This window comes from Tetrao urogallus (genome assembly GCF_951394365.1).
Source record: "Tetrao urogallus genome assembly, chromosome: 25".
NCBI classification, from domain to species: domain Eukaryota; kingdom Metazoa; phylum Chordata; class Aves; order Galliformes; family Phasianidae; genus Tetrao; species Tetrao urogallus.
In genome coordinates, this window is record NC_136838.1 from 5,092,514 (window position 1) to 5,108,126 (window position 15,613).

Sequence of the window (15,613 nt, forward strand, 5' to 3'; positions counted from 1 at the left end):
GATTTGTGCCTGGGAGATGTGTATAGTACCCAGCAGGTAAGAGCTGTCCTGTAAAGAGGGCTCCCAGCCAGCATCTGACAACTATACTTGGCCTTTCATGCGGTGAAGAATTTTCACTGTATCACTCAGATCTTGTCAGCAACAGGAGCACCTTGTGCTGAACTGACATCTGCTTTTGTGTGTAGGGGTTGTTTCTTGTTACAGCAGGGAATGAAGAAGCTTGAGTGCAACCTCAGAAGCTGCTCTGCGTTGCTGAACTGGCAATTGAGAGGCAGAGGTGCCTGAGCTGTCAGAGGGATGGCTGACAGTGATTGAAAGACCTTTTCTTTTTCTTTTTTTTTTTTTCTCAAGTGCTGCAGCCATTCTGATAATGACAAACTGATGGCCCCCCTGGGCAGGTAGCATTCCCTAATTCAATTTACAAGCCAAAGAGGAACACTTGCAGTCTCAGCTTAGATAAATCCCTGCATTCCTTGGGAGGTTGCGGAGAAGCCTGCAGGTTACTCAGCACTGAGGAAAGACATCTGAATTGTGCAGACTGTTGGGGAAGCTAATCCTGCCTCTCCTAGAGAACGCTATTTAAACAGTCCTTGTAAGTGGGCAACTTATCACTAACCTTGCAGATGGCAATTATAGTGCACCTCTCAGAAAATGAATAGAGAGCTGTCAGCTCCCGGTGTGCAGGAACCAGCTCCCACATCGGCTGCTAAATTCTTGCCAAAGCTCCTGTCACCTGCTTGGTTCAGGTTAGGCAGTCTAATTAATGGAGATCAAGGGGGCTTTGTGGAAAAAAGGAGTGCACTGAACAGTAAAAGAAAACCCTTTATTAGCAGTGGAAGTGCGTAGACCCTCAGAGCCCTGCTGATTCACAAATGCCATTACATGCAAGTTCGATGTTACCTCATTGCACAAAAACATTTAGAAATTGAGGTGACGCATGTTACTCATTACAACATCAGTTGTTTCTCAGCTGCTGAAAGATTTTAGTGCTTAAATGTGCTTTTTAAGCCCTTAGGTTGTGCTAGCCCTTTGTTCAAGCCCCCTTCCTAGCACTGTCATAGTTATGTCTGCCAGGAGAGCTCGTCATGAAGATGTTACAGATGAAGAGGCATTAGAAGCAGGGCAGGTTGGCATGGAAAGGTAATAAGGTGCAGCTTTACAGCCCCTGTTCAGCACTGTATTTGCACGGACTTGGAGGAACTGTAAATTCAGTATCATTACTAGCCTGTACTGTCCCAAATCCTCACAACAGTTTGTTGTTTTTTTAACTGAACACAGTAAACTGGGATGTGTTAGAACCAGCAAGGCCAGTTTGATTAGGCAGGTTCCCTTAACACAGGAGTCCACAGAGAACAGATGGACATTTGGTAAAATAAAAACATTTATTATAAAATATATATAAAAATATTATAAAATAAAAACAAATAAAAACATAAAAACATTTAGGTATGTTCTGGTTCCTAAGAATTCCTTTGCCTCAGTTCTTCAATAGCTGCGTTTACAAGGTTTCAGTTCCTTCCCATTCACTGAGTGTGTGCTGTTCACTGTCTGCCTTGTATCCATTTCTACCCCATGATTACTGTGGTTTGTATGAGAGGAAGACTCCTCACTCATGGGTCTCTTTTTGGAATCTCTCTTCAGTGGGAGAATTCTCCATCACTCAGTTTTCTCCCCTTTACTTTCAGTGCGGGGGTTGGACGGACCGGCTGCTTCATTGTGATTGATGCCATGCTAGAGAGGATAAAACATGAGAAGACAGTGGACATTTATGGGCACGTCACCCTCATGCGGTCACAGCGGAACTACATGGTACAGACAGAAGACCAGTACAGCTTTATACACGATGCCTTGCTTGAGGCCGTTGCGTGTGGCAACACAGAAGTCCCAGCTAGGAATCTCTACACGTACATCCAGAAGCTGGCGCAGATTGAAGTTGGAGAGCACGTGACAGGCATGGAGCTGGAGTTTAAGGTAAAGGCAGATGCTTGAATGAGGGCAGCAGTGACTGGGGAAAGTTCTACACTCCTCATGGGAGCTCTTGTCCCCTTGGCACTCATGCAGCAGGCAGGGAACTTTTACAAGATTGACAGAAACTCTTCAGTTCCATGTTAGAGAAGTAATTACGCCTTTGACTTCTGCCTCTGCAATTCCCAGGGAGAATTAGCTGTTGCTGCAGGAGGCTTGTCTTGTCATTTGGAACCTACACTGAATTTACTCCCTCCTTAGACTGGGTTTTTAAATGTTTTGTTGGGAGAAATGTGTTGCATTCCATCCTCCAGAAATGGAGGGCTTGCAAGGTAGAACAGGATGATGGAATGTGGAGGACAAGGTAAACAGGCTGCCGTGCGGCCCAGGCAAATGTGGGGCAGTCAGGAATTGAGTAAATGGTTGTGACTCTGCTTTTGCTTTCAGCGCCTCGCCAACTCCAAAGCCCACACCTCCAGGTTCATCAGTGCCAATCTCCCATGCAACAAATTCAAGAATCGTCTTGTCAACATCATGCCATATGAGACAACGCGGGTCTGCCTTCAGCCCATCCGAGGAGTGGAGGGGTCAGACTACATCAATGCCAGCTTTATCGATGGCTACAGGTAAACAGCACCTTGCTGCCTCCCATTACTATCAGGGTGTGAACTTAGCAGTCTGATTTTTCTTTGTGGTTCTGAGGATGCACAAGGACTAAGGGATGGACAAGGTCATACCACTGGTGGTCTGTTGTTCTGTCATTTATTATTTATTATAAGCCTACAGCTTGCCCTAGCACTTCTATTTTCCTGGTTTTCAGCCTTTGTGTGCTGCGAAAGTTTTGTTCAAGTCTTGATCCATTACTCAGGTTTGTGCTCTATTTCAGACAACAGAAGGCGTACATTGCTACTCAAGGGCCCCTGGCAGAGACCACTGAAGACTTCTGGCGGATGCTATGGGAGAACAACTCCACCATTGTTGTGATGTTGACTAAGCTTCGCGAGATGGGGCGGGTGAGTGTTCTCTAAAGGAGAAAGTAAGAGAGAGAAGCGTGCAGCACTAGGGCTAACAGAGATATTTCTTTTCCCCGACAGGAAAAGTGCCATCAGTACTGGCCAGCAGAGCGCTCTGCTCGGTACCAGTACTTTGTAGTAGATCCCATGGCTGAATACAACATGCCTCAGTACATCCTACGAGAATTCAAGGTCACCGATGCCAGGGTAAGTGCTGTACAATGTGCAGTCTGCGCTTGCAAGGGTAACAGTAAGAAAAGGGGTAGGCTGGAGTGGTTCAAACATACGCGGGCGGAGACTGGAGTTAGGGATAGTATGGTTAGGTTGAGGTTGGACTTGAAGATCTTGAAGGTCTTTTCTAACCCGAGCAATTCCGTGATTCTGTATGGCTTACAGAAAGCAAAGCAGTTTGCTTTGGCCCCTACAAGACTGAGGTGTAAATGCTTCTGGGCTTATCATCAGTGGAGGAGAGATAAGTTGTGATAAGAAACACAACACCCAACCACAGATAAATTGTACTTAAAAAACTGAATGTAGTTTTCTGACCTCTGCTCACTAATCACAGTAGTCAGTCACTGTCAGAAATACATCAGGTTTGTGTTTTCGCTTTCAGCTTATTTGAAATAAAAGCAGAAAATACTGTCTCCTCAAACAGCTAATAACAACACAGCTTGCGAAGGATATTCTTTGTCCTACAGAAAATGTATGCTTCTCTCCTGGTTTCAAGAGGAGCTACCATTACAACATTCAAAGGGCACATTCACTCAATTTTATATTCAATGTCATATTTCTCTTCCGAGGGAACATTTCAGATCCTTCTGAGACTTGTTTAGCAAACGTAACCCTCGCACTCAAAACAGCTTCCTCTGCTATTGAGGTTGTCAGAATTGTAGAACCTGATAATTCTATTTGCAAGGTTGAGAAGGAGGATGCTTTGTCAGTCATGGCAGAACAAGATTTATCTTCCTGTCAGCTGTAATTCTGACACTATGGCAACTCTTCCTGAAGATTGATAGAGAGGCCATCACCTCACCTTGAATGTTCCTTTGCTGAAGACTCCATCTGTGCAGTCTTTGCAGTGGTTGGAGCTTTCAGGACACCTGCCAGGAGTATAGATCTGCACTGACAAGCGAACTCCAAAAATGTCAAGTGCAAGATGAGCAGCTTCATCATTATATATTAATTTCAACACTAAGTTGGTTTGACTTTTTGTGTCCCCTAATGAACTACCAGCAAAACATGTAAGGCGCATGGGGGGAAGGTTGCCTTTTGTATTTCGTAACACAAATACAGCATGTTTTACTTGCTGTTGTTTTTTTCCCCAGGATGGTCAGTCAAGAACTGTTCGTCAGTTCCAGTTCACTGACTGGCCAGAACAAGGAGTGCCAAAATCAGGGGAAGGTTTTATTGATTTCATTGGACAGGTACACAAGACCAAGGAACAGTTTGGCCAGGATGGCCCCATCTCTGTACACTGCAGGTAGGCATGTATGAATAGAAACATGTAATTAATCTGAGGATGCAAAAGAGCAGAAGGAACTAAAATGCTGCAGATTTCTCCCTCCTTTCTCACTCCATCTTTGCAGGCAGATATTTGGGGTGGTGAAGGATTTCACTTTTGCCAACCCTTCAGAGCTGGGCAGTGCTCACAAGGGTTTTCTAACCAGATGAGAGGTGTGAAATGCTGATGCTCTGCAGGACAGGGGAATCAGTATTTCATTGCAGAAAAATTTTAAGTATTTTATTTCCAGTATTAGCCCATATCTAACAATGCTAGTCTGGCTTACTGATAGCAAGAATTACAATTTTTTCCCCACAGGCAAAAGAAAATTATTTAATACAAAAAGCATAATGTTACATATTAATAATAATTTTCATACTGAATGCTGTTTACAGCTACCCAAAGCTGATGCTCTTGTTTTATTTCTGTCACTCTCTCAAACACTTCGATGCTGTCCTCTTGGAGGATTGACTGAGCTTTCCACTTCTAATATGTTTGTGTTCATAAGACATAGCCTTACCACCCTTATATACCCTATCATAACCTCAGCATTCACAATCCTGCCCCAAACAGGGGCTTGAAACCGGGTGGTCTTTAAGATTCCTTCCAACCCAAGCCATTCAATGACACAGGAACATGTCAATATGTTGCACCGTGACTGTAACATATTGTTTTGTTTTTTTTCCTCTCAGTGCTGGGGTGGGCAGGACTGGAGTGTTCATCACACTCAGTATCGTCCTGGAAAGAATGCGTTATGAGGGTGTTGTAGATATTTTCCAGACAGTGAAGATGCTGCGAACACAACGACCTGCTATGGTGCAAACAGAGGTAAGGTGGAATGGCAAACCCTTCCTGTGTCTCAGCTTAGCGGACCTTTGCAGAGCAATCCCTCAGCTGAGGGGAGGAGGCTTTTTGTCTTTCTAATCACATGCAAACATTTAACTGAGGAGCCCTAACTAAGCAAGCCCAGGCTGTACTCCTGGCTTTACTTATACTGTTTAAAAAAAATCGAATAAAAAAAAAAAACAACAATAGGCTTTATTTTATAAAATTTCCTGAAGATTTCATCCCAGTCTGCCAGCTTTGATTCTCATCTCATCCTGCCTCTGAATTAAGGAACGCTCACCTGCCCCTAATCACAGCCCACTTTGGCTGCAGGGACAGGACAGCTGGTGACAGGAGGGCTGCTATGTATAAGATGCACAAGCAATAAAGGGATTTCCCTTCACTGTACTTCACCCCTCTCTGAGAATAAACACATCTGTGTGTGGTTGCTGCCCAGGTATATGCCAGCTGCTAAGCAGGGTGGGTATCCTGAATTCTTGTAACCTCTGAAGCTGAAGCACTGCTGCTCTTTTTCATTTGTAGGATGAATACCAGTTCTGTTACCAGGCAGCTTTGGAATATCTGGGAAGTTTCGATCACTATGCAACATAAAAAGCCATCTGTTGTGCAGACTCTGTCAACCACTTAAGTCCTGGAAGGCCTCTTTTGACCCAGGAGGAGCGCTTGAACTTACAAACTGAATCAGAAGAAGTACCTTTTCATCCAGACAATGCGTTGGGGAGCAGGGGGAAGGATTGAAAGGAACACCCCTTCAGGAACTCCATGTTGTAGCCTGGACCGTGAAGAGGCAGCTCAGGAGGTTGCTGATGGACTACTTTAAGTGGTGAACTGCTCTTGTTACCTCAAGTGGTGTTCGCTGTGGAGGATGTATGGACATCATCAAAGAGATCCAAAAGCTAAAACACACCTTGCAAAACGTTACTGCTGGAGAAGGGAAGGAAACCGACTTCGGTTACATCATTAGAGTTCAGTTTATTTACTAATATAGTTGGCAGTCTTTAAAGGAAGTCACTTGCAGAATTGAAGGTGTTCTGTAAACGTTCAGGAACTAAATCTCAACACTTAGGCAAATGTAGGGTCAGGAGTTCTTTCAGCTGGAGTCTTAATAACCTCAGTATCAACAGTGGGATGATTCTGGGCTTACAGGCACCTTGCAAACAGCATTCACTGTGTGCCCCTGCCACGCGAGAGGTTTTATAGCTCACACTTTGAACACTTACTTAGAACATTCCTCATTTCTTCTAATTCCAAAATTTATTTTTAGGATATTTAAAATTAGCGAGAAAGAGAGAGAGGAAAACCCAGACCTGGCCGTGGCACGGCCCCATCCCCTTGACACAGGCATACAGGCAGAGGTGGCAGCTCTGCTGGGCTGCATTTGCTTCCCTTTTCAGCACATCCAGCTCCAGGGAGGCACTGAGCAGGCAGTGGTGGGACACCCGAGGCAGAAAGGCAGCCCCTTTCCCATTCTCTTTGCACATGCACACAACCCCACTTCTGCTGCAAGCAGCTGTGCCTCCCCACCAGTTCCTGCCACAGAAGGTCAGAAGCATCTCTCTGAAAGGAGCCAGAGAAGCACTCTTAGGACACTTAGTTCATATAGCCACCTGCTTCTTGCTGCCAAACCTTCACCTGCGGATGCAGTGGCTCTCCGGGAGCAACGCAGAGATTGCCTCAGGACTGCCTCCGTACCACTTCACACCAAGCCCATGGGCACAGCAACGAACCAGCCCTAGCTGTAGAAATAACTGGGAAAGATCAAGTAAGATGCATTCAATGGCATAACTGTGAGTGGCTTTCTTTAAAGTATCGATGTAACTGTAACAAGTGACATTACCTTTTTTTTAAATAGTGTATTTTTTCCTTTTTTTTTTTTTTTTAAAGACAAAGAATATCAGTCAATGAATTTAAAAGAAAAAAATTGCTTATTTGTTCATATTATGTTCAAAGACAGTCTATTTTTTCACTGTAGAAATGTTACGTGTAATGGCTGTGATATATAAAAATGCAGTGCAAATTGCTACTTCTACATATTGCTTTTCTACCATTTAAAAGGTTTAACTTGCTCATGTAAGAACAAAATGTCCTTTCTGGATTATTTTGTTTGTTTTGTTTAAAATCTCAGACATATCACGTGTCTTCAGAAGTGTGTGAGATCAGCAGGCAGGCCCAGACCTGGTGGCAGTGCCAACCTCCTCCCCTTCAGCTGTGGCCGTGCTGCTCCCTCCTACCAGGGCCAGGGGTGAATTGGGAGATTAAAAAAAATGCCGGTGTCTTAGGACTGAAGACAAAAATACAGCAGCCTCAGAGGCGCGGCACACATGGGCAAGCACACAGCTTTCAAACATCAGCAGTGTAACGGAGGTAAGAGCCTAACTGTCCATGCACTGGTGTGAAGATACAATACATGTAACAGGGGTACAAGGAATTTCCTTGCAGAAGTGCACAGAGGACAGCATGTTGGAAAAGATGCACTGCCCCGGACACTGCTTGCCTGTGGCTTTTTTTTCCTAGAAGGGGTAATTATTGCCATCCAGTGCTACCCAGAAAACCCCACAACAATCCATTTCCTGCCTTTAACTGAAGAAAAAAAAAAAAAAAAAACAACAAGCTTCTTCAAGATTTTACTTCTTATTTGTGTAAAAGTTGCCCAAATTTCTAAGTATGTTGCAGCAAAATCTTACTGGAAGAGTTGGGGTGGGGTGGGGGAAGGTTTTTTTTTTCCTTTGTATGAGAGCAAAGTGCTGTTGCTTTCACACTGTTATTTCAAACTGAAACATTAAGTGGTTTTCATACCACAGTGTATGTAGATATATTGACTTTGTATTAAAGGAAGATTGTCTGAAATGCTGACTGCACCTGTTTGTTATTAGGAGCAGGCAATGAGTGAAGCAGTTGCTCTGTGTAATGCAGCAGCTGCAAAATCCTTCTTTGTTGGCATAAGCAAACAGGTACCAGGTTGCTCTTCTTCTGCTGTCCTTGAGTTCTTTCTAAAAACAGACCACTGTTACAAGTCAAACGTGCTGTTGCAAAGAAACAACCTCATTTGGTAAGCATTTAGCAAAATAGCTGCAGTGACACAGGCGTATGCATACCATTAGTTTGGGTATCATCATAGAACGGTTTGGAGGGGAAGGGACCTTTAGGATGCCCACTTCCAGCCCCTGCTATGGGCAGGGACACCTCCCACCAGACCAGGCCGGTATTTTTCAGGGAAGAATCACACTCACTTTCTCAAAGCTAAAGGTCACAGTGGAAGCACATGGATGAGACAGATGGAGGTTTCCCTCATTACTGCCCTTTCTTTGAGCTGTGCCACTACCCCCCATGTTGAGTTGCAAACCCCTCACTGAACAGAACTAAATGCCACATGGAGCATAGGGAATGAGCGACAAAGAATTGGAACAGCAGCTGAGAACTAAGTAAGTAAATCTCCCTCCCCCGAAATGAAAAAAATAAATACAGTAGGAGGGCAGATAGAAAAGCAAATCCAATGTAAAATCTCAGAATGAGACTCACAAGAGTCAGGCTTACAGAAGCTGCAGCAGTCCAGTAACGCTGACTGCAGCAGGGGTGACAGCCCACAGTCCTTCAGCAGCTCCTCTTCTAGCAGATCAAGACACAAGCGTTATTTCACTAGAAAGAAGAAAAGAATTCCATTAAGGTCTTTGCCTTCTGATTTCCATTACATCAGTCCTTGCAAAACTTAAAATGCAGCAGAGAAACTCATGGTGTGATTAAGCATAAATCATCACAGGTTGCAGGATGCCACAGCACAGCTCCACAGCGCCCAGCCATGCTGTGAGGAGCACATGGAGTGGGGCCTCTCATCCTCACAGGGCTCTCTGCATTCAGGCAGTGCCAGTCTGAGACCTGGCATGCAGTCAGTTGGCTTAATTAAAGCCTACGTGATAGCACACGAACGCCCATTTTCAGCCAGGCAGTTCCTTGTTTCTTATTGATTCTCAGATCCTTTTTTAATAGTCTCCCTCTTCCTTTACTTTAACATAAGAGCTGACAGGTGGCTTTGACAGCACGTTTATTAGTTGTGCTGGTACATGCTGGAAGAAATAAATCATCGGAGGTTGTATTTTTACAGAGAAGGACTGTCAGCAAGGCTTTAAGTCTGCACTGTTACTGCTGCAAAGGGCATCCTTTCCCACCCCCACCCCCCCAAAGTTCTCATTTGCTCCTCACCAGGCAATACCACCTCATGTATCGCATCAAGCTTCATCTGCATGGGCCTGGCTGGCAGATCACCACAGGACTGATTTGCAAAAGCCCCTCTGCCTCTGCACAACCCTAAACCAAGAGCCCCCTTGGTCTCCTGCAGCACAACAAAGACTTTAAAGTAGATGTAACCATAATTTACATTCCAGAGGAAAACGAAAAGCCTTTCTTGGTTTACAGAATTACCCAAGAGGCAAACCAGTTCCCAGGCCAGGAGAAATTCTTCATTTTGCAATACACTTTAATTATACCAAGAGAAGCAGTAACAGAATGAGAAATCAATTCCTTCTCCTAAATAAGATGGTTGCAAATTCCAAGTCGGTAACTGAGCAGATGTAGAATTGAAATGGAAAAAGTAAATACCCAAGCAGGCGCTGTGAAAATTGTCTTATCATCTCAACTAGCTCATCCACTGGGAAAGGGATATGGGGAGACAGATCCCAAATCTCCTGATAAGGAAACCAGAACAAATTCAATCACTTTTTTTTCAGTGACACAGCCAGCATCCAAACAGACACGCGCTGCCCCTCCCTGCCTCCACAGCTGCACAGAGCCTCTCTCATAAAGCAGAGCAGCCCCTCGGCCTGAGAGTCCATTGCTCTCCAGTGAAGAGGCAGCTCTGTGCAAATCCGCCACCTGTAGGACCTGTGGCCATCCTGCTGCCACCAGCATGCCAACAGCACAAACCTGGCACCCTGACCTCAGGGGACTCCAAAGGCCGTCACTGAGAGGTGAAGCTTCTGAGCATAGAACATGCTCCCTGAGGCAGTAGGCACAGGGACGTTGCTCTCAGACATAGGGTTTGGGTGGTGCTGTGTGGAGCCAGAAGTTGGATTCGAAGACGCTTGTGGGTCCTTCCCAACTCTGTGATCCCTCAGAGCAGGAGGCGCCCTCAATGTTCCCCAGGGTGGGCAGAGGGGATGGCACCAGGCTGTGCTCAGTAGCAACAGGTCCTTCTTCAAAAGACTGATTGCACACCCAGGTGCACCAGGCTGGCCACACGTACTTGAAACAAGGCGCCTGCTTTGAACCTCCCCCACACACACAGCTGTGTCTGATGTTTGCACTCTCATTCACTGTTTGCAGCAAAAGCAGATAATTAAATTGTTTCAAAACCAGGAAGATAGCTGAAGTTTGAACAAGAGTGAAGCATTTCCATTTAACAACAGTGCTCCTTCTACAGCCATTTAATGTATTCATCCCAGTCCATGTTTAATCTGCCTATTTTTCTATTCTGTCTACTGATCTGCCCATCCACCTCTACACTAGAGCAGTAACTCTGGATCCCTTTGCAATTTGTACAAAGATCAAACCCCAGTGTTGCTATCTCATCACGCCTTTATCTCTTAAAAGTCAGACACATATGATTCCCTTCCAGTCATTAAAGAGACAGATTCCTGATTAACAGAGCTGGGCGCTCCATCCATCTGTGTGCACACACAGTGATGCATACACACAAGCACACATGTACTTGCAGATGGCAATCCTAGATTAATAGGTTACACAAGGATTTTATCCCAGGCTTACTGAGGATAATAAACCCTCTGAAAAAAATGTACACAAATGATTAGAAAAATGTCTTCAAACACATAACATTCTGTCTGAGCTGCATGTAAGGTGTTGTTCAGGAAATTGCTGAACATTACTGACTCAGACCATTTCTGCCAGACCCTCCTCTCATCTCTTTCTGACTGGAAAAACCAAGGACACCCCAGCAGAACCACCATTGGCTCTGTGCTGAGGTTCTACATTTCCAGGGTTCACCACTTCCAAAGTCGGGGGGGGGGGGGGGGGGGAGGGGGCAGAGGGGAGTTGTGAGAAGTTCTCTGAGGATTTCATCAATCAGACTCAGAATGCTGTCAGTGAACTCCTGGTTTGGATTCAGCTGCTTCTCCCTCACAGCAGCACCAGACCCAGCCTAGAACCACATCCTCCATTTTTCTTGGCCAAACCCATAATACAACGATGAGGGACAGACAAAGCAACCCAGTGGAAATGTGAACTGTGGATTTTGTTTTTAATTCAGACCCTTACAGCAACCTAATTCATTTCTGCCAATCTACGAAGGGAGCTTTCTGAACAAAACTTGACTATGGTTTTCAAATTCCATTTACAATGGTACAATTATACCAACGTGCCTCAACAAAGCCAGGTTCTCAAAACATCCCTGTGCTTCTGCATCAGAGAATCATTACAGTAGGAACAGACCGCTAACATTATCAAGCCTCTGTCTGGAGTGTGATTCATGGTGTTAGGCAATCGATGAGAAATTCCTTGTACCAGAGAAAGACCTCTAGCAGAGTTCCACTCTCCATGTTTCCACACAGAAAGCAGAGCACCTGCCCCAAGCCCTGCACTGACACTCAAGCAAAGTCTCGGTGGCAGCCATACAAAGCAGGGTCTGAATATAGACTTGTTTCAGTTGCAAGGGACCCATAAAGGCCATCTGGTCCAACTCCCTGCAATGAACAGGGGCACCCACAGCTCCATCAGGTCCTCGGGGTCCTGCCCAGCCTGACCCGGGGCAGGACACTCGCATCTCTGGACAACTTGTACCAATGTTTCATCACCCTTAGTCCTTATATCCATCCTAAATCTCCTCTCTTAGTTTGAAACCATTTCCCCTTGCCTTATCCCAACAGACCTTGCTGAAGAGTCCGTTCCTTTCTTTCTTACAGCCCCCCAGGTCTAACATTTTAAACTTTTTTTTCCAGCTAGTAAGGATAGTTTAGCATTACTTTTAGGGAACAGCAAAGGTCTACAGGTCTCATTCAACTCCCTGGATGTTTGTTGCACAGGTGAAGCCTCTCATGCAGAAGCACACTTGCTTTGTTTCCTCAGAAGACCAGGCAGAAACAAACCAACTATGGGTCTCAGCAGCATTGCAGACTGGTGTCACTCCATAGTGTTGCCTGCAAACACTAACACTTCTCAGGATGCAATGGGAAATGTTTTTGTGTTGACCTCAGGTGTCTGACCCACCTCCTGCTGCCACCCCACTGCATCCCACAATCTCCAGGGCTGTGTTTTATGATCTGCCTCTTGGCTGCCTGACAATTACCTAGGACTCTTTTTAGGTTGAATTCTAAAATGATTTCAAAATGAATTACAATACCACCAGGAAAAGCAGATTCAAAATGCTGCGTCATTTTTTATCTAAATAATGTTTAAGTTTTAAAAGGGGGGAAGAAACCTAATTACATCTCTGTGTGGAAGATCATAAATCACATAATTACAATGGGAACCTCTGAATCTTTCCAACAGACTAAAAGCAGTCTATGGAGTTCTTATCTCATTACAGTTTAATTAAGAACTATGTTTGAGCATCTTCTTTTTAATTATCACGAAGACCAGATGACTTCTAATCTTTTTTCTTCTTTTTTTTTTTTTCTTTTCCCCACCCAAAATGAGGGAGAGTGCAGACCAAAACAGGCTCTAATGAATTTACAATTTGCTCTTTGGGGAATTTTAATAAAATTACTCCACATAGAAGATTAACACTGATGCAGGAAACTTCCAAAGAGAACATTTGGTTCTTTTCAATTAGCATCACGTAACTGCCAGGAGTCGAGAAGGGGATGCTGAAGCAGCACCTTTCAGGATGAGGAGAGGGCAGGGCGTACAATCAATGAACGTACAGCTGTTACAGCTATGAGGGATACCAGAGAGCTTGGCTACGCAGTTATTACACCAAAGCTGAAAAGATAGGGCGCTTACCCGTATCCTGGGCTAGCTTGTGAAACTCCAGCAGAGCAGATCTCCAGAAGAGACCCTTCCCCCCGGCGGTCAGCTCTTAAATGGGTCCGGGGAGCTGCAGCCAGGCTCCACCCTTCAGGCAGCACAGTGAATTGCCTTCACCTGTGCTCCCAGGCCGACTCAGGGCTCAGGTGGTCAATCAGAGGTTCAGGCCGTGGTTCAGCAGTTCCATACAGCAGGGTGTTGTTGGAGCTGCAAAAGGCTCTAAAACCCGAAGTCCTGGAGCAGCCCTGCAATGCTCCTCTTCCCTCCTCACGGCTGGGGAAGAATTTCCCATCAAGCAGTACTGCATGCTGCGCTCAGCACTGCTGGCTGCCATCACCCACAGTGTGGAGCTGGAAAGAGCACACACGTGTTTCTTTAAGCCCAGCACACAGCAAACACCTTTTAATTCAATTGGTTGAGTCGACACTGAGAGATTATTAGTTTTCAGTAAGATTTCATTCAATTAATTAGCTTGAAAATATCAGCACAGCCAGGCAAGCAAAGAAAAACAGAGATAAATCCGTGCCTTAGCACTGCTTCATCTTTTAAAGGCAATTAACTCTTAGTTATTAGCTTTTAATTAGGGAATAATAATGACACCATTAATACAGTTTATTATACTTGTCAGTGGACAGCTGTTCCAAACAGATTTTATTATCAGATCTTGGCGGCTTTTGTCTGCTCCACTCCCTCTCTTACGGGAGAAGGCAGCAGCTCCCCACGTCCCCTGTAGCCTCAGGAGAGTCCTGCAGGACTGTGGGTGCTCATGGCTTTCACTATTACTGTGGGTTTTCTAACCCTTCTAAAATGATTTCTCTCTCAGAGAATCCCAGTGGCAGCAGGACGCAGCCGTGATGGTAACTCACGTGCTTTTCTATCTATGTTTCCTTGAGGGAGATGCTGGATCTGGACCAAAGCTGGTTTCACAACTCAGCTCCTAACATCTGAGACAGCATCCAACTCACGGAATATTTAAGATGCCAAAAAAATTCACTGTTTTGTTTTGTCTTCGTCTGAGCTTAACCATCACTCTGGAAGCACCAAGTGCATTCAGAACACAGTAGATATGATTTGGAAGCGAATAATCATGTTAAATAAAGCAAGCATTCCACATAAGTTTACCCATTCTTAATCTCATTCCACCCCACTGCCAAGTGCACATCTCTGCAAGGAGGCAGCTGCAAAGAGCAGAAGAAACGCCATGTAATACCTTTCTTTCCTGCCCCAAATTTATCCTGAAACTTCAAGTCCTTCTCTAAGAACTCCACTGCACTAACACCAGCAAACTGCCTCAAGTTTTCATGGATGCTTTATTATTTCTTTGTCTTTTGCATCGCCTAAAATAAAAGATACAGGAGGCTCCTAATTATGCGCTTTGTCATACACACAGGAAAGCAGATGTTCACATTATTTTCACCCGTCATACTTTTCCACTGTGTCCTAGCATCTCCCTGGCAGAGACTGCAAACTACTCCCAGGGCACACGCCTTTCGTAGCTGTGTTTTATTGTTCCCATATCAGAGAGCCTCTAAGCCAATCTCGCATGCAGGATGCTGCTGTAACACAAAAATGTAATGCCATACATTTCCCTGATTTACTCTGGAGTTAATAAATCACAAAAACACTACCAGGTAAAATACTGTGTTGGATTCCAACACCTTGGTTTACATTTTTTTCCTTGCTCTGGATCAGAGGAAGCCCTAAGGGAAATCGCCAGGAGCTTGGAGACCCAACAAAGTGCCTCCCAGCATCAAAAGCTGCTCGTGGCAGGCATCCTTCTCCCCGCTCAACACACTGCAGTCAAGTCCCATGGAAAGAAATTATCCCAGTGTAGGAAGAAAGCAGCTGGGAGAACCTATTTGCAATTTTCTACAGGAAAGCAGAGAGCTGTTAAATTGAAAGCAATGCTGTTAAAATGAAGAAACTTTCCCTACTGAGAACTGACATTAAAAAATGAATGGCAGAAGGGAAGGATGATAACCACTACCATACAGATTTAGAAACCGAGACTCAGACGAGTGAAGAGCCATGAGGCAGCAGCAGGACCACCACCACTGCTGGGAAACTCCAGCAGGATACAGCATCTCCCAGCAGGCAGCCCTGCTGCCACAGAGCTCTCCATGCATCCAAGGAGCCCATTCCATGTTCACTGCTCCCTGCACTGGCAGCCTTCAGGTGCCAGGTGCTGTGCTGTAGGCTTTTTGCACATTTGTAGCTGCACAAACCTTAGAGCTACGCTGTGCGCTCTCACTAGTGACTAAGGCTGAATATTTTAGGAGAAATGGCTTTAGAGAACTTGGTGCAACTATAAAGCTTT

The 15,613-nt window shown here is 45.0% G+C and overlaps 1 protein-coding gene across 8 annotated transcripts in view; it reads left to right on the forward strand.

Moving 5' to 3' along the window:
- PTPRS (protein tyrosine phosphatase receptor type S) overlaps window positions 1–5,916 on the forward strand; it is a gene marked incomplete at both ends in the record, with an annotated part of 86,057 nt that extends 80,141 nt beyond the window's left edge. For all 8 annotated transcript variants that reach the window (XM_079546706.1, XM_079546707.1, XM_079546708.1 and 5 more), the window contains 7 exons: window positions 1,686–1,971; window positions 2,413–2,591; window positions 2,852–2,978; window positions 3,060–3,185; window positions 4,304–4,458; window positions 5,172–5,307; window positions 5,848–5,916. In XM_079546706.1, coding sequence (XP_079402832.1) covers window positions 1,686–1,971; window positions 2,413–2,591; window positions 2,852–2,978; window positions 3,060–3,185; window positions 4,304–4,458; window positions 5,172–5,307; window positions 5,848–5,916 — 1,078 coding nt within the window. The remainder of the gene's footprint in view (window positions 1–1,685; window positions 1,972–2,412; window positions 2,592–2,851; window positions 2,979–3,059; window positions 3,186–4,303; window positions 4,459–5,171; window positions 5,308–5,847) is intronic.
- Window positions 5,917–15,613: the final 9,697 nt, after the last annotated feature.